This window comes from Rhamphochromis sp. 'chilingali' (genome assembly GCF_963969265.1).
Source record: "Rhamphochromis sp. 'chilingali' genome assembly, chromosome: 14".
NCBI classification, from domain to species: Eukaryota; Metazoa; Chordata; class Actinopteri; order Cichliformes; family Cichlidae; genus Rhamphochromis; species Rhamphochromis sp. 'chilingali'.
In genome coordinates this window covers 27,562,556-27,581,150 of record NC_137941.1, presented here as the reverse complement: position 1 = coordinate 27,581,150, position 18,595 = coordinate 27,562,556, and the positions used below count along the sequence as shown (strand labels likewise).

The window sequence follows — 18,595 nt, the reverse complement described above, 5'->3', positions numbered from 1 at the left end:
TGTATGTGCAAGGTCTGCACATACAGTCTGGTGGGTTGGTTTTTAAAAGGCTATTTTAGACCTGATAAGAGAAGATTCTGTCCATGCACTGACATTACTCTACCTGATGATCTAGACAAAAGGTCAGTAAGCCCACTAAGTTAAAACAAACCCTTGGTTCACCAGCAGGCAGCTCAGATTTCCCCAGATTTTTGTTAAAGCACACAAACATTTTAGTGCAGACACACACACCTGCCAGACTTGTTGAGTCTCCCTCCCCCCGTGTGTTTGTCTGTGTATGGAAGGACACTATGAGTGTGAGGAGGTCTTTAAAGTCTTTGTCTGTCTAGATAAAACCATAAAACACTGGCTTTCCTGTCTGGCCTAAACAACCCCCATGTCTACTTCTCTTGCTTGTCCTCCTCTTCCTGTTCTCCCCGCAGAAGAAATACAGAGCAGCGAAGGAAGCGTATGAAAGTCTGTTGCAGACGGAAAATCTTCCTGCACAAGTGAAGGCGACCACACTGCAACAACTTGGTGAGTGACCTTTGCTGATGTAGGCCGATGCTCATGTCCACATGTGAAATGTACCGGATTAAACTGGCTGAAAGTATCTTCAGGCTCGGTTGGTTCGATTCCCGGCTTCCCCTAGTCTGCATGCTCATTTACCATTTACCATCTTGCAAAGAATGGGGGAAAAAAACCATCTGCAACCAGTGATTGCTAAAATCGTTGTATTTTTACATCAAATGTTGTAATAAGTGGATTTTTATCTAGTTTGATTAAATAATTCTGGCTTTATTTACTCAGGCATTGGTTTCTCTCTCTCTCTCTCTGTGTGTGTGTGTGTGTGTGTGTGTGTGTGTGTGTGTGTGTGTGTGTGTGTGTGTGTGTGTGTGTGTGTGTGTGTGTGTGTGTGTGTGTGTGTGTGTGTGTGTGTGTGTGTGTGTGTGTGTGTGTGTGTGTCAGAATTAATCAAAAGATTTCATACATTTATATAAAAAATTTTTTTTAAAAGAACCACACACGCTGTGATGTTGTTGGTAAATTTTCTATATACACTTGCTGTATTACCTATACCTATTTAACTGCTTGTTAATGCAGATATCTAATCAGTGAGTCACAGAATAGCAACTCGTTGTATTTGGGTGAGAACAAGATGACTTATTGTAGTCCAAACTGAGCATCAGAATGGGGAAGGAAGATGATTTTAGTGATTTTGAACATGGCATGGTTGTTGGTGCCAGGAGGACTGGTCTGGTAGGAACTATCCAGTGAGCAGCAGTTATCTACAGTGGGGCAAAAAAGTATTTAGTCAGCCACCGATTGTGCAAGTTCCCCCACTTAAAATGATGACAGAGGTCAGTAATTTGCACCAGAGGTACACTTCAACTGTGAGAGACAGAATGTGAAAAAAAAAATCCATGAATTCACATGGTAGGATTTGTAAAGAATTTATTCGTAAATCAGGGTGGAAAATAAGTATTTGGTCACCTCGAACAAGGAAAATCTCTGGCTCTCACAGACCTGTAACGTCTTCTGTAAGAAGCTTTTCTGTCCCCCACTCGTTACCTGTATGAATGGCACCTGTTTGAACTCATCATCTGTATAAAAGACACCTGTCCACAGCCTCAAACAGTCAGACTCCAAACTCCGCCATGGCCAAGACCAAAGAGCTTTCGAAGGACACCAGGAAAAGTATTGTAGACCTGCACCAGACTGGGAAGAGTGAATCTACAATAGGCAAGCAGCTTGGTGTGAAAAAATCAACTGTGGGAGCAATCATCAGAAAATGGAAGACATACAAGACCACTGATAATCTCCCTCGATCTGGGGCTCCACGCAAGATCTCATCCCGTGGGGTCAAAATGATCATGAGAACGGTGAGCAAAGATCCCAGAACCACACGGGGGGACCTGGTGAATGACCTGCAGAGAGCTGGGACCACAGTAACAAAGGTCACCATCAGTAACACACTACAACGGCAGGGAATCAAATCCCGCAGTGCCAGACGTGTTCCGCTGCTGAAGCCAGTGCATGTCCAGGCCCGTCTGAAGTTTGCCAGAGAGCACATGGATGATACAGCAGAGGATTGGGAGAATGTCATGTGGTCAGATGAAACCAAAGTAGAACTTTTTGGTATAAACTCAACTCGTCGTGTTTGGAGGAAGAAGAATACTGAGTTGCATCCCAAGAACACCATACCTACTGTGAAGCATGGGGGTGGAAACATCATGCTATGGGGCTGTTTTTCTGCCAAGGGGACAGGACGACTGATCCGTGTTAAGGACAGAATGAATGGGGCCATGTATCGTGAGATTTTGAGCCAAAACCTCCTTCCATCAGTGAGAACTTTGAAGATGAAACGAGGCTGGGTCTTCCAACATGACAATGATCCAAAACACACCGCCCGGGCAACAAAGGAGTGGCTCCGTAAGAAGCATTTGAAAGTCCTGGAGTGGCCTAGCCAGTCTCCAGACCTCAACCCCATAGACAATCTGTGGCGGGAGTTGAAAGTCCGTGTTGCTCGGCGACAGCCCCAAAACATCACTGCTCTCGAGAAGATCTGCATGGAGGAATGGGCCAAAATACCAGCTACTGTGTGTGCAAACCTGGTAAAGACCTATAGTAAACGTTTGACCTCTGTTATTGCCAACAAAGGTTATGTTACAAAGTATTGAGTTGTATTTTTGTTATTGACCAAATACTTATTTTCCACCCTGATTTACGAATAAATTCTTTACAAATCCTACCATGTGGATTCATGGATTTTTTTTTCACATTCTGTCTCTCACAGTTGAAGTGTACCTCTGGTGCAAATTACTGACCTCTGTCATCATTTTAAGTGGGAGAACTTGCACAATCGGTGGCTGACTAAATACTTTTTTGCCCCACTGTATGTTCATGCCAGAAGTCAGAGAAGAATGGCCAGAATGTTTTGAATTAATAGAAAGACAGCAGTAACTCGGGATAAGCACCGGTTACAACCAAGGCAGGAATGCACAACATGTTGAACCTTGAAGCAGATGGGCTACAGCAGCAGAAGACCACAGCAGAAACTGACAGTATACTTTGCACAGGTTCACCAAAATGCCAAGATAACCAAGGTAGTGAGGCGCACAGATTAGTTTGTTTGGTGTATTTGGCTTAGTATGTTTGTATATAGTTGTGGTAGCCACTGTTGTACCTATCAGGACTTGCTGGAAATTGGTTTTTGGCTAAAACTTCCCATTACAGATGATTTACGATGCTTGCAATAGCCCTGCCAACCTTGTGAGACCACTAGGAATTGCCATAGATTGCTGTCAAGTAGGGGTGGGCGATATAAACGATATACGATAGAAACGATACCACTTTCTGACTATACCGCTCTATCGTGATAGCGTATGTCGATGATGTCATCAAGCTGCGCCTGTTTTGGTCGAAAGCATCGCAGCGGCTACAACCATTATCATCTGCAAATTATGCCAGGCGACAGTAATGGCAAAGAGATGAAGCACTTTTTAAATATGGGGAAAGCCAAACACTGCGCGTCCTCCACTTCCGTAACATTGATTCATTAATGTTGAATTCTCTCGCAGCTGTTCTGTTCCCATGTTGTTGCAGTATATTAATAACTAACCTTGTATTGTGGATGAATAATCTCAGTTGTTGTCCTGACTGAAGTTTGGCCCGTGTACAGCATCCTGCTATGCGATTGCATTTGTCCCTGACCACCAGAATCCCTCACGTTAACTTTTATCGAGTGGAAAAAACGTTGGCGTTCATCCTCCAGCTTCACTGTGCTAATGTTATGCTAACATAGCTGTATCACTACTAATCACGTAGCACAACATTATATACCAGGTAGTCCAACTTCAGTAACCCTGCAAACGCCATCGCTGTTTAGTTTTCTGTCTTTGTTTATGTTGGAAGTGGTAGCAGAGCTGTACGTTTTAATTAGTTTCAAAAATCTCTCAGTCAGAACATGGTATGTCATGTTTAGGTGGAAACTAGCGAGCTAACTTCCTGCTAACTTCTCACTCCGTTAAATTGAATAAATTCTGTTTTCATGGATGTTAAACTTAATTGTTACACCTGGTAAAGCAGCAACGCTGATGAAAGAATTTAGACAGTTTTTAACTCTGTGTTCGTTTGACTTTGGGACCTGAAGCCGACGGAGTTTTGGACCCAGATTACTCCGCGAAGCTCCTCACTACGGCAGCCGTAATGCTCTGACAATCCATCAAAACATTTTTTAACAGATTTCTGCACGCAAAAATAGGTTCGAGGTCAGTAAGCACAACCAGAATTCATACATAAGGCGCACTCGATAAAACAGGCGGAGTGAGAACACATCCGGGAATTTTTTGCGTTCTCGGCTTGATGCGTACTTTGAATTGGAACAGTACTTGGTCTCCGACTGATGACGTATCATGAGTACACGGGAACGCAAGTACACATAAGTACGCATATGTGGTTACACAGGTGTATAGGAGAAGAGCTGTGGGAGGTTTGTCATTGCTCATTACAGTCTTCCTGAGCCTCTGTGTTTGCTTGAAATTGCCCAGTTTATGTGTGTGCACGCACACGTACTTGTGCGTGTGTGTGCACACACACTTGTGCGTGTGTGTGCTTGAATGCAGGGAGGAGCTGTTTGTAAAGGCTGGTTCATATCAGATGTTTAAGCGTTTTGAATATAACTGCTTCTTTGACTTTTTCCACTGTTACTCTCATTAAAGTTTCAGGAAGTAACAAGTTTTTATTTATTTGATCTGTTTTTTTTTTCTCCTTTGGCAGACAGAACTTAATCTTATCAGAAATCTTACCTTTTTCATTACATTTAAAAAAAAAATGTGGATTTTGATTTATAACACTTGTATTCTCCTTTGGTATGTAATCATCACTAAATAAAAAAACAAAGCCAGGAGGTGTGTTACAGTTGAATCGTGAAGGCTGATGTTTTGTTTTGCTCTTCTCAGGCTGGATGCATCACACAGTGGAACAGTTGGGGGATAAAGGCACCAAGGACAGCTATGCCATCCAGTGTCTGCAAAAGTCTTTAGAGGCAGACCCAAACTCTGGCCAGTCTTGGTACTTTCTTGGCAGGTACGAAAGCAAAGGACGCAGCTGTTTGCGTATTATCTTGTCTTGTGTTGTCAAATTTAATTAGACGGCAAATTCTGATTTAGTTTTAGTCGTAGTCTTTTGGCTGACCTTACTGTATATGAAGATTATTTCTGATTGGATCACTTCCAAACACGTCCCACCTTTCTGCACAACTTAATCGGATCTCATCTCTTCAAATTCATTAGTTTTTATTTAGTTGTCATCTTCTTTTCATCACAAAAAAAAACACTTGTTGCCAAAAACATGACATAACACTGTTAGAAGGCATCACAAGATAATTTGTTTGTTTTTTAGCAACCTTAAAATCTAGCTAATGCTTCAGGATGTTAAAATGCATGCTCCTGTGCTGCTGTTTCGGTTGAATGTAGTAGATGCCCAGTCTTGACCATGGGGCCAATGCTGTCCTTGAGGTTACAGCCTAAGCAGGGAAAAAACAAAAAAAAGGCATCCCTTAACTGGGTTATTGGTCTTTGCATAATATTCCTTTTAGACTAAGCAGTCTTTACTTGAGTCACTATGTTGGTGCACTAGAATCGGCCTTGCCTGATGACCCACATAAATAGACCTTCCTCTGGATCAGGGTGCTTTTCAGTTCACCGACTGAAAGAGTTTCTAGTTATTCAGGAAAATAAGTTGAAACTTGCTGCACAATAGTCAGCATTCAACACTGTAAAATCACTTCACCATAAAACACCATCTGCACTGGTTTTTTGACTCTGTGTTTTGAAGCCTCAACTTTAAAACAGTTGATCATACGTGGACAGTGTGTAGCGTTACCAGCTTCCTTAGCAGGCTGCATGTGTAAACTGTATAGATTAGCAACACACGTCTGGTAATTGGTGCTAACCGGCAGACTAATAAATACCAGAATTTCACTCACCAGATCTGGGCAAACAGCAGGCATTCTTAATATTTTGCCAATTATTAAAAGCCTTACAAGCCTATGTGACCAATTATTGATCTTTCATTAGGGCAAGTAGCTGTTTAGGTAGAAAAGCTTTTCTACTGCTTGGAAGCTGAAAGCTGCTCTTGCTCTTGATATAGCCATCTGAGTGATACCATGTGCTTGGTAGTCTAAGGAGCTTGGAAAGAAAAGCGCCTGGAGTTTCCTTGAAGACGTTTCACCTCTCATCCAAGAAGCTTTTTCAGCTATAAGTGCAATCGGTGGAGAGTCCCAGATTTAAGCCCTATTGGGAGTGTCCCTAAGATGGCCACGGACCCCCTATTGATCCTCTGCCTAATCACACGAGCCAAGGTGTGTGTGTGTGTGTGTGTGTGTGTGTGTGTGTGTGTGTGTGTGTGTGTGTGTGTGTGTGTGTGTGTGTGTGTGTGTGTGTGTGTGTGTGTGATTCACAATCAGCCAAGGTTTCGGGTGAACCCGTTATGAAACCTAGCCCCACCCTATCATGTGATTTATTAAGGTCAAATGGCCCAGGATGTGAGTGGGCTTTAAGGTGTATGAGAAGGGATCTCAAAACTTTTCAGAGATGAGAGGTGTATCGTCTTCAAGGAAACGTAAAGAATTCCAGACACTTTTCTTTTCTAGCACCTTAGACTACGATGACCTGGATGACTGAGAACCTTCACAGACGTGTGTATGTTAGTTAAAAAGTACCTAAAAGCATGGAAAATGTATCTGTCTCTGTCATGAGTTCTTACATTTATGCATGGGCAAACAGTAATGATTAAAACTGTTTTGTGTGGTTTTCACAGCCCAGGAAATTCTACAGGACAGTTTTTGGTTAATTTAAGTAACTTGACTCGGTCGATTGCACATCAAGGGGCTTGGTGTAAAAAGGTGTCTTAAAAGCGGGCTAAGATGCATGAAGAAAGATAGAAAGCGAATATGTTTTGGAACAAAGTTCAGTGCAGATTTTTCCTCAGCAACATCTACTAGATAGCTAAATGTTGCTCCCTTTGCTAGTTGGCAACAGAAAAACTAGTTGGTTAAACTAAATTTAATGCACAAAGGCATTTACATGTCCCGTCTAGCAACCCTCCTCTCCATTATACAATGTTGCAGATGGATGAGATGCAAGGTAGCATTGCAAACCACTGTATTAGTACTGTATTGAAGTTTTGTAGTGTTGTATTTTAAACTACAACATAAACTGTTGTATGTAGGCTATGTAAGCGTAAACTGACACATAACCAGTAGATGCCCAACTGTCTTCTGAATGTTTTCACATCAGTCAATTTGTTCCTAAAAACAAACATCAAACTAAACCCTGAATTGTCTGCTTTAGGGTAGAAATTGGTCACCAGAATGGTACCAGTCATATTTTTATACAGGGAGTGCAGAATTATTAGGCAAATGAGTATTTTGTCCACATCATCCTCTTCATGCATGTTGTCTTACTCCAAGCTGTATAGGCTCGAAAGCCTACTACCAATTAAGCATATTAGGTGATGTGCATCTCTGTAATGAGAAGGGGTGTGGTCTAATGGCTAGGGGTGCAACGATACACAAAATTCACGGCTCGGTTCGGTTCGATACTTTGGTGTCACGGTTCGATATTTTTTCGATACAAAAAAATGTTCATGCATTTTTTATTTGTCATTTATTAAAATTATAAATATATATTTTAACTCAAAAGTACAGTTTTTAAATTTAACCCTAACCCTTGTGCGTGTTTTTTATTTTGACAGCGAATGCGCACCTGCGGACCACTTATGTGCAGCCCTGGTTATTTAGCTCATCATATTGCAGCCACAGAAATTCTTTTGTCCATGAAACCATGAAGCTGCACTTTCTTTTTGCCTTATAGTCTGATTTGTCATAACTTCTCCGTTTTGTGGTAAGCTTTTCTTTGGCTGTCACTTCTTCACCCTGACCTGTCTTATTTGGCTCAGCAGAACTGAAATGCTTTTACACACGCACTCACATAAGCTCAGCGATTCTCTGCGCGATCAGCCTCTCACATGTTTAAGCTTGCTGCGGGAGATTTCACTTGTCATGTTTGCATAGTAAGCTAACGATTAATAAGACGATGTCAGAGGAATTGGTGCACAAATTATCATCACTCACAGATCAGTACTGTCGCTCTCTATACACAGTTCGCACGATTGCAAAGTGAAAGCAAAAAACAAGCGCAAATTCAAACGCGATTTCAATATGTCACATATTGACAGTGGCTCACCGATGCCAATGACATAATTACCCAGCTACATTTCTGAAAGAATGCAAAAGCATTGACATATATTTTTCCTTCCTACAATAGCCCGACGGGCAGGGAAGAGATAGATTTTGGTAGCCCGACTGAAAAAATCGCTAGCCCCGGGACGTCGGGCTAGCGATTTTGCGAGCCCTGTATCTGATTGAGGAATCACTCATCTTTGGAAAAGAGAGTTTATTACAGAGAAATGGCTCTTTCCAAAATAAAAGCTATACTATCCGCTTCTTCTGGGCTATATTCTCAGCAGCATAAGGAGAATCATGTGCTAACAGCTGTCTAAATGACTCGGCTAAAGTTAGTAGCATGCTTGTTGTTTTTGTCTTTGCACTAGGATGATGTCGGCGTAAATGTGCAGTCATATTCGTTGTGTTCCCACTAGTGCTTTCAGGTTAATCTCGTTGAAATGACCTTAACGCCACAACACGGCAAATCTCCGTTAACAAGCTACCGCCGATCGCTCCGTGCATGGGGCTAGACGGCCAACACGTTAACGAGCTAACTGCGCTAACACACTAGTTCACACCAATGTAATTGAGCATTGCATGGCACATCCAACATACTGTTTTACTTTAGTCCATGACTCGCTTACCTTCAGGGTCATACGTCACATGAAAACCAAAATAATTCCAAACGCCAGATCTGAATGATGTTCAATTTGCCTGTTGCAAGGAGAGCTTAACTTCTGTCTCGCTAGCTTGCCCTGCGCTCTTCCTTCTGACTATGCTGTCTGTGTTGAGGCTCAGTGAATCTGCATTCGACTACTCCGCCTAGGCTGCACTGTCGAGCCTAGGCGGAGTAGTCGAATGCAGATTCACTGAGCGCTCAACACAGACAGCATTGTCAGAAGGAAAATTGATAAAATAAATTACAAATGTTGTATTGTTCGATACATATGCGTACCAAACCGAAAGCACTGTATCGAACGGTTCAATATCGATACGAATATCGTTGCACCCCTACTAATGACATCAACACCCTATATCAGGTGTGCATAATTATTAGGCAACGTCCTTTGCTTTGGCAAAATGGGTCAAAAGAAGGACTTGGCAGGCTCAGAAAAGTCAAAAATAGTGAGATATCTTGCAGAGGGATGCAGCAGTCTCAAAATTGCAAAGCTTCTGAAGCGTGATCATCGAGCAATCAAGCGTTTCATTCAAAATAGTCAACAGGGTCGCAAGAAGCGTGTGGAAAAACCAAGGCGCAAAGTAACTGCCCATGAACTGAGAAAAGTCAAGCGTGCAGCTGCCAAGATGCCACTTGCCACCAGTTTGGCCATATTTCAGAGCTGCAACATCACTGGAGTGCCCAAAAGCACAAGGTGTGCAATACTCAGAGACATGGCCAAGGTAAGAAAGGCTGAAAGACGACCACCACTGAACAAGACACACAAGCTGAAACGTCAAGACTGGGCCAAGAAATATCTCAAGACTGGTTTTTCTAAGGTTTTATGGACTGATGAAATGAGAGTGAGTCTTGATGGGCCAGATGGATGGGCCCGTGGCTGGATTGGTAAAGGGCAGAGAGCTCCAGTCCGACTCAGACGCCAGCAAGGTGGAGGTGGAGTACTGGTTTGGGCTGGTATCATCAAAGATGAGCTTGTGGGGCCTTTTCGGGTTGAGGATGGAGTCAAGCTCAACTCCCAGTCCTACTGCCAGTTTCTGGAAGACACCTTCTTCAAGCAGTGGTACAGGAAGAAGTCTGCATCCTTCAAGAAAAACATGGTTTTCATGCAGGACAATGCTCCATCACACGCGTCCAAGTACTCCATAGCGTGGCTGGCAAGAAAGGGTATAAAAGAAGAAAAACTAATGACATGGCCTCCTTGTTCACCTGATCTGAACCCCATTGAGAACCTGTGGTCCATCATCAAATGTGAGATTTACAAGGAGGGAAAACAGTACACCTCTCTGAACAGTGTCTGGGAGGCTGTGGTTGCTGCTGCACGCAATGTTGATGGTGAACAGATCAAAACACTGACAGAATCCATGGATGGCAGGCTTTTGAGTGTCCTTGCAAAGAAAGGTGGCTATATTGGTCGCTGATTTGTTTTTGTTTTGTTTTTGAATGTCAGAAACGTATATTTGTGAATGTGGAGATGTTATATTGGTTTCACTTGTAAAAATAAATAATTGAAATGGGTATATATTTGTTTTTTGTTAAGTTGCCTAATAATTATGCACAGTAATAGTCACCTGCACACACAGATATCCCCCTAAAATAGCTAAAACTAAAAACAAACTAAAAACTACTTCCAAAAACATTCAGCTTTGATATTAATGAGTTTTTTGGGTTCATTGAGAACATGGTTGTTGTTCAATAATAAAATTATTCCTCAAAAATACAACTTGCCTAATAATTCTGCACTCCCTGTAGTTCAACTGTTCTTTGGTCCTTATTTCTTTCTTTGTCTCCTCTCCTCAAGGTGCTACTCCAGTATTGGGAAGGTGCAGGATGCCTTCATCTCTTACCGGCAGTCCATTGATAAATCGGAGGCCAGTGCTGACACCTGGTGCTCTATAGGGTAAGAGCAAAATTTGTCATGTGTTGGCTATGCTGAGAAGTATGATTAAGGTCACAACGAAGAAGGTGAAGCTCTTTAGGTCTGACTCAAAATGGCTGGTGGAGAAGCAGCAGCTGCATAGAGGACATGGAAAAAGTGTGAAAGGATCTATTGTTAGAATTATGAAGAACAGATTAGGTCCCCTGAGAACTGTGAGTTTGTAAGAGGATAATGACCTAAATCCTGGAAGATGGCAAGAGAATAATTTCCTATCTTTGCCTCTGGGTCCAGGGTGCTTTACCAGCAGCAGAACCAGCCTATGGATGCACTGCAGGCTTACATCTGTGCTGTTCAACTGGATCACAGCCACGCCGCCGCCTGGATGGATCTGGGCACTCTCTACGAATCCTGCGGCCAGCCGCACGACGCTATCAAGTGCTACATCAACGCTACTCGCAGCAAGGCCTGCCTCAACACTGCTGCACTCACACAACGTATCAAGCTGCTGCAGGTAGAGCTGGCCTTTACATAAACCCAACGCACTTTGTTACGTGTTGTGCATTTTGGTGTGTGCGTGTATTAAAGTGACGTGTTAAGTGCCAAACATTGCCAAAGCAATCAGCTTTTTGAATTGCAGGCTGCGTGTTTGTCCTTTTGATTTCTGGTAACAGAGATATGAATAATAATTCATATTGGTATTTTGTTTTGGCGTTTTCCCCTCACTTTATTGTAAAGCATTCCTTCATGGCATTGAACATTTTAGTATATCACCTATATAAGGTGTGATCAAAAACATCTGAGAATTGCCCCAAGAAAATGTAACTTTACCAAATTTGTAATTTTTCCTTTAAGGTCATCTTTTTGTGGAGGTCAGAATGTTTTCAGCATGGCTGCATTTGTAATATTGCTCTCTGGAAGTCCCGTCTTGCACTTGCACGCCTGCGATCTTCAAGCAAAGACGGCAAACATCAACCAATCAAGTTTTAAACTGATCCAACTGTGGTTTTGAGTGCTGGGCCAGCTTCAGTTTTCACTTGAAAATTCACAACATGTCAAAAGCTCAGGAGAGGTAAAACCAGAGTGGGCGTGTGAGTTTTTTAGTATTGAGTAAGTTCCCCTGAGTTTGGCCACCAGAGTCAGACTCTTGGTGTGGAGTTCTACTATAACACCAGAGAAATGTATCTGGCTGTGTGCAGATACAAAGCAAAATACTTTTTTTTTTTTTTTTTGGCTACAGAAAATAGTCTTGTGTCACAATCTACCCTACTAGCAAGTGCAAGTGGTCAAAATGGGACTTCCGCTTACCTACAAATAGCTACAAGCTTTTCAGACATCCACAAAAAGGTGACTTTGAAGCAGAGATCAGCCAAATAAAACCAGCCAAAGTGTTTTTATCTTCTTCTGTTTTTTTAAACGGGCTCCTTTGAAGATTTTTTGATCACAGCACGTACACGAGCAGTAACTTTTCTAGTATCTTTTTTTTTTTTTGTCCAACCCAAGTTCAGCACTAAAGTTTGTGTCTTACACAATTTCTCCTAGGCTCAGTTGTGTAACCTACAACCAGGTAGTCTGCAGAATAAGAGTAAAATGCTTCCTAGTATTGAGGAGGCATGGAGCCTACCCATTCCTGCTGAGCTCACGTCCAGGCAGGGGACCCTGAACACTGCACAGACACAGCAGGTGAGATCCAGCTTATAAAGGAAACTCCAGTCTCTTATAAACTAGTTAAACTGTAAATTGAAGAGGATTGTTTAAGCCTTGCCCTCATACTTTTAGAGGATTTAACTACATCATAGTCATTTTCCAAAATTCTGGCTGGCATCAGTGTTCAATATGGATCCAAAGATAAAAAGCATGAAAGAACTGGAGTGAGGCCCATTTTGCAATAATCTTAATTGCTAAAGTGCAGTTTCCCTTCATAGCCCCTCTCTCATCAAAAGGCACGTGTTAGAATTACTAAGGATTTCTACAAAGAACTCATCATGCCACACTGCTTTTATCTTTTTTACAAAAATGCACAAATCTTATGCAGACATTGCAACAGAAAATGCTGAAAATGCATGTCTAATGAGCATAGCATATCGAGTAGTACGAATGCATGGATTTGACCTGTGTTTGTCATGAATGGCATACGCGAGTTTTGATTGCCACAACTGACTTAGAAAAAAAGACTGAGGCTCAACTCCACCACTGTCACATCAGTTTTAACCCTTCTTGTTTTTTCTGTTTGTCTGTTAGTAAAATCCTTAAGTCCTCATTTTGGCTTCAAATCACCATATTTGCATCATGCTTCATCTGTGCCACAATAATAATGAGGTCATTTTCAGTGATTCTAAGTATTGATCAGAGTGAACCAAGTGATATCCTGTCTGCATTAGTGACTTTACATGAACAGAATATGAGATGTTCAAACTACTTTCCTGTAAAGCAACTAGGGATGCTCTCAATACGATTTTAGTAACAGACTGTGAATAATCAAGGATTCACATGAATTAAAGACAGTGGCTGCAATCTGATTTTAGTCAAACGACCAAAATTGTTTTACTCAGTGTGACCTGAAATGAGTGACTAAGCCCATAAGCTCGTGGGAAAAGCATTTAAACCCATCAGGATCGAGGGCCGTTTATCCATAGACTAGTCATTTCACAACCACAGGTATCACCCCTCGTCGCCATTACAAAGAATGCAGATTTAAGCCACTTCAAGCTTGCTTTACTTTTTGGATTCTGAAAGAGAGGGAGAGAGAGCTGTGTCAGTGCCAGGTGAACAAGAGGCCGATGCAAAGCACTCGACTGCTGGCTATAGACTGTTTGCCAGGCATTGTTTGGAAGGAAAAGGCTAAAGAGATCTGAAAGTCACAGAACTCTAGTGGCAGTCGCTGTGTTGGCAACATTGGGGTTAAGTGAAACATGATCATCACTGCTGAGAGAGAGTGGGAAGTCAGGCACAGAAACTAAGGCTTTTTATTTCCTCATATGTGAATCCTGAACCCAACAAAAACTGTTTCATTATCAAATATCCAGTTACAGCCCTAAATGCAACAAATAGCACATTGTTTCACATAATAATCACAGTATGAATACTCTGATTACCACCTTAATCCATCTCAGTTATTTAGATTAAGGTAAACCATATTTGATATCAGAGTATTGCCATACAAGCATTGTTTAAATGCTCAATGTTTTTGCATGTAAATGTGTAGTATGGACCCTGTCCTTTGATCTCAGTGTGGGGAAAGTTTGGATACTTTGGCTCATTTTTTTAAATTTTAGCTTACTTTTTTTTGGGGGGGGGGGGCAGCTTTACTGTTGTTGATAGTCCAGTGTGTAGTCACAAACTGTCTTTGATGCATTTTTAGGCCTGTAAAGGGGAGGGAGGCCAGTCTGCCAGCAATCATGCAGATCCGCAGGCCAGTCCTGCTAAGAAGAAACGCACTGCCAGCCCAGCCAAGGTACAGCCAGGGATGCTACTGTGTGTGATGGTGGAGAGTTAAAAATATGGTGCATGGTACATATTTGTGTCTCTTTTACAGGGTGCTGCAGACTCGTGGGGAAACACCACCAATCAACAGCAAATCAAGCTTCAGGTAGGAACATGCATTTCTTAATTTGGTAATTATTACTATTTTTCACAGAGGCTTCACATTTTAGTGGTTTACATTTGCATAATATGCAAAAGATCCAAGGTTGGAGCCCAATAGGGGATGCAAGACAGACAAAACAAAACAAAAAAAATTGCCAAATCAAACTTTATTACTGTTACACATGATTCTGATTTAGAAGAAAATGTAAAGTCTGATCTGACATCTGACTTTTATTAGCTAAAATGAGACATACTCAAAGAGGTCGCTTTGGGGGTTTATATGCATTTCACAGAACCACTTATATCAGCTCGTGATATTGTATGTTTAACATTTTTATCCTGTCTTGTCATTTTTCTTTATATCCTCCATGCTTCCCATCTGTATCACATTCATAAAGTTGATCATGGATTGTACTTGGACATCAGTTTCATTTATAAATTCCAATTACTCATTTATTTATTTATTTACATGGAACTCAAGTGTAAACCTAGAAACTCTTTAAAGATTGTAACACTTTTATATGAAAATAACTGAAGCAGTCATTTAAAATTTTAACATATATGTTTTTTATTTTACTTTTTAGGTTAGTTGTCATTAAGGATAACAATCTCAGAATCCCCATATAGTATGGGTAAAAATGACAAAAATACCATTAGGTTGTGTTTCTCTGCAGCTACTTTAATTGCCAAAACTCAATGACAAATTTATATTGGCATAATGTAATCAGCTGGACTTTTGAGTCCATTGTCTTGAACTACAGCTGCAGATGTAGTGTTAATTCTGCTCAGCGTCATTGCTGAGGGCGTTGCTACCTGTTGTCCGAGGTGGTGGGATTGAAGATTGTACAATGAGACAAGGTCGAATGGTGTCAGAGACTGCCACCACAAAAACACAGAAAGGGATAGGGCTAGCTTGTCATCATGACTGAAGTTTAGAAATAAGAAAAGGAAAATTGATGACAAAATAGATGAAAATAATACACAAAAAATGCTAAAGTTAATAAACCAAATATATTTGGGTGTTAATTAAAACATGTGTGTCTTGCTCAAGTAATAGATATGTGTGGGGAATGCTACCTGTGCATTTGGTAGTAAGCTTTAATAAGTGATCTTCTAATTTTAATGTAACACTGTTGTGAAATGTACAGCACCTGGAACACTTGCGGACCAACCGAGCAAACCTCAACCCCCACCAGTTGCAGATGCTGGAGCAGCTGGAGAAGCAGTTCTCGCTCATGCAGCATCATCAGCAGGTACACACATGCTACCTTGGTTATTAGTGACGTGAGTTTCTACTGGCTAATGTGTAGGAGGTTTATATTTTACATACAGTTATGATGGACATGAATGTCAAGGCATTGTTGGGCTTTCAGTGATTTCTCAACCTCTTAGTTTGGTCTTCATGAATAAGTTTTGGCATAATTCTGGTTGGAGTGGCCACACACTTGTACCACGTACTTATAACACTGGTTTATCTAATTACATTTAAAATTTGACTACAAGAGAAGTGATTGGCTTGTGTAAATCTACCATCTTCTTTGTGAGGTCTCCTTTGAGTCCCACTGTATGAGTGAGCGCTGTGAAACAAATCCTTTTCATGATACTACCTGCTGTAGCCCTTCATGGTCACCAAAGGGAAGTGCACAGGCCTTGGCAGTTGAGACACTTTTAGATTTTGATGAGCATCATTTTGATGAGCACACTCATTTGAGAAAGAAGGTGTCTTTTTTTTCTTATATGTGAATGATGTGAAAGAAAATGAGTAGCTTACAGCAGCAATTGACAGCTCAACATAACCTAAGCCTTCGTGTTCACATTAAGTGTGTGTGTAAACTCCTGATCAGAACAGTTTGTGTTAAGTGTGACTCTTTTCTCATTCTCTGCCCTGTATCAGATTCGGCAGCAGGCAGCAGCAGGTGGCCAACCGAGGCCCAGCCTTCCCAACGGCGAATTGGCTGGGCCCTCTCCCCACCACGCAGGCTTCTCTCGCACCTCCCCTCTCAATCACACAGCCACCCGGCCCCCGTGTGTCACTCAGCCCACAGCCAATGGATCCTGTTCCACAAGTCCTTCAGCGGGGCTGCCTGGACACCCGGACAAAAATCACAACCTGGGACTGGGAGGTGGCGGCGCAAGCAACGGAAACGTGCCTTACCCGCAGCAGAACTCTCTACCTCACAACTGCAAAGCCGCCAGTCAACCCAGCACCAGCAGCACTACCAGTAGTCCCAGTCAAGCAGACGAGACATGGAGGAGCCAACAACGCAACACTACCACTCAGGTACACTGTTGACTGCTTTGAAATGGCTTTGTTTTGCACAACAGCAATTCACATTCACTGGCCACTTTAATGAGTACATACTAGCACCAGGTTTGACCTCCTTGTGCTGTTAGAACTGCCTTAGTTCTTAATGGCATAGATTTAGCAAGATGCAAGAAATATTCATCAGACATTCTGGTCCATGTTGGTTGTAACATCAACAGGTCACCTTTACCACATCTACACACCTAAATACTTTGAGTTGCTGCCATGTGAATGACTGATTAGATTGGTGAACTTGTAGACCGTTTGCACATGTCACTTTCTGCATTATTTTGTTTCTGCATGTTTTTCATGTGAATTATTTTGGCTCATTGAATGCACCATTTATTAATCAGTATGTCTCACTCTCTCTCTAGGGGCTTCAAAAAGGTCCAGGTTCACATTCGGCAGGTCCTAATGGAGAACCCCCTTTTTCTTCTTCCTCCTCCCCTCAGACCTCGTTCACATCATCTGGCATTCTGAATCAGGTTGGACATTCCTCTGGGCCCTGCACAGCCTCTTCCTCTGCCTCGTCTTTATCCCCCACTTCCCCTCAGACAACCCCCAACCACTTGTCCTCACCTCCCCACTCCGCTACTACCTCAGGGGTCCACACCAAAGACACCACGCCTTCAGGGGGCAACACCGGCAGCAGTGCTGCAGCTGCCGCTTTGCCATCAGGTCAGGAGGCTGCCATCAGGCATTCCGGAGGGACGTCGCATAGTCCCAGCACCACCCCTGCGCAGGGATTGACTAATCACATCCAGCCACGGGTGACTGACGGCTCTGCCAGCGCGTCTCTGCCCAGCTCTCCTGCCCCCAGCGTGCTCAGTTCAGACAATCCTCTCTCAGCCTTGATAAAGGGAAAAGCTAATACTACCAGTAACGACAATAACAATAACTACAGCAACCACGGAGGGTCTTCCTCAGAGAAAATGAACAATGTCCATCCAGGTCTCAATGGCGCCACCAAGCCAGTTTCAGAGCACTCAGTGGCATCCTCGCCACTTTCTGCCACTGCGATGCCCTCTCCATGTTCAGCAGACCCTCACACCATTAACAGCCTCCCCTGCCTTAACAGCCCGTCCAGTACAAACAGTCAGGGGCCCACGCTCAATGGAAAGGGGCTGGAGGACTCCCAGAGCCCAATGAAGGTGGAGCCTTGTGGGGGGCCTCATAGACATTCTGGCCCTGCTGGCCTGGCTCCCTGGTCCTCAGTTTCCATCTACCCCAGCTCCAGTGAAATGCTCAAAGCATGCAGGTACGAAGTCAGTAAAGCTAAGACCACATATAGAATTCACTGAGTTAATATAGTGCATGCCCAAATTAATATTCATTTTACTCCGCTTTGGATTTAAGTGTAATTCTGAGTTTTTCAAACTTTTCAGCCTGCCATAAATTAGTCACAGAAGTTTATATAAGTACAAATTATTGTGTAAATCTAAAACTGAAACACCGCGAGAGCTAAAGACACCTGCAATGCCCTCTCCAGCTCACTGCTAACACCTGCCCATTATCTGTTAGGGTTGGGGTAACCGACACAAACCGTGTCGGTTAATGCAGCAGACACATTCATATGTATGAAACCATGTTGTGAAAGTGAGGAATGCCTTGATTCTTTGTTACATTTAAAAATGCCCTGATATTTTGACCCCGTACTATACACCATTTAGCTCCCTCCCAGCATCATTCACACTCTGCACTCATGTCAGACAGAGATCTGAAGTGTACATGTGCTTAAATGTTTGTGTGAACCACATAGATTTGTAACTGTCACAGTGCTAGAAACTTGTTTCTTCTCGCTCTTTCCTTCTTTAGAGAAATGTGGAGGACATTTTTGCCTTTAATCTTCAAGTCATGCAGAGTTAGGCCATCGCTCATGTTGGTCCCTCTCCTTATCGTGTTTTTGGGGGTTTTTTTTATTTAAGAGCAGAATGACAAGCAGCT

General features: G+C 42.4%; 1 protein-coding gene across 1 annotated transcript in view; it reads left to right on the top strand.

Moving 5' to 3' along the window:
- kdm6a (lysine (K)-specific demethylase 6A) overlaps positions 1 to 18,595 on the top strand; it is a 51,497-nt gene that overhangs the window by 27,771 nt on the left and 5,131 nt on the right. The window contains exons 9-18 of the mRNA XM_080902378.1: positions 423 to 516; positions 4,941 to 5,067; positions 10,687 to 10,785; positions 11,056 to 11,275; positions 12,304 to 12,444; positions 14,123 to 14,215; positions 14,297 to 14,350; positions 15,495 to 15,599; positions 16,241 to 16,627; positions 17,026 to 17,909. Of these exons, the coding sequence (XP_080758504.1) occupies positions 423 to 516; positions 4,941 to 5,067; positions 10,687 to 10,785; positions 11,056 to 11,275; positions 12,304 to 12,444; positions 14,123 to 14,215; positions 14,297 to 14,350; positions 15,495 to 15,599; positions 16,241 to 16,627; positions 17,026 to 17,909 (2,204 nt within the window). The remainder of the gene's footprint in view (positions 1 to 422; positions 517 to 4,940; positions 5,068 to 10,686; positions 10,786 to 11,055; positions 11,276 to 12,303; positions 12,445 to 14,122; positions 14,216 to 14,296; positions 14,351 to 15,494; positions 15,600 to 16,240; positions 16,628 to 17,025; positions 17,910 to 18,595) is intronic.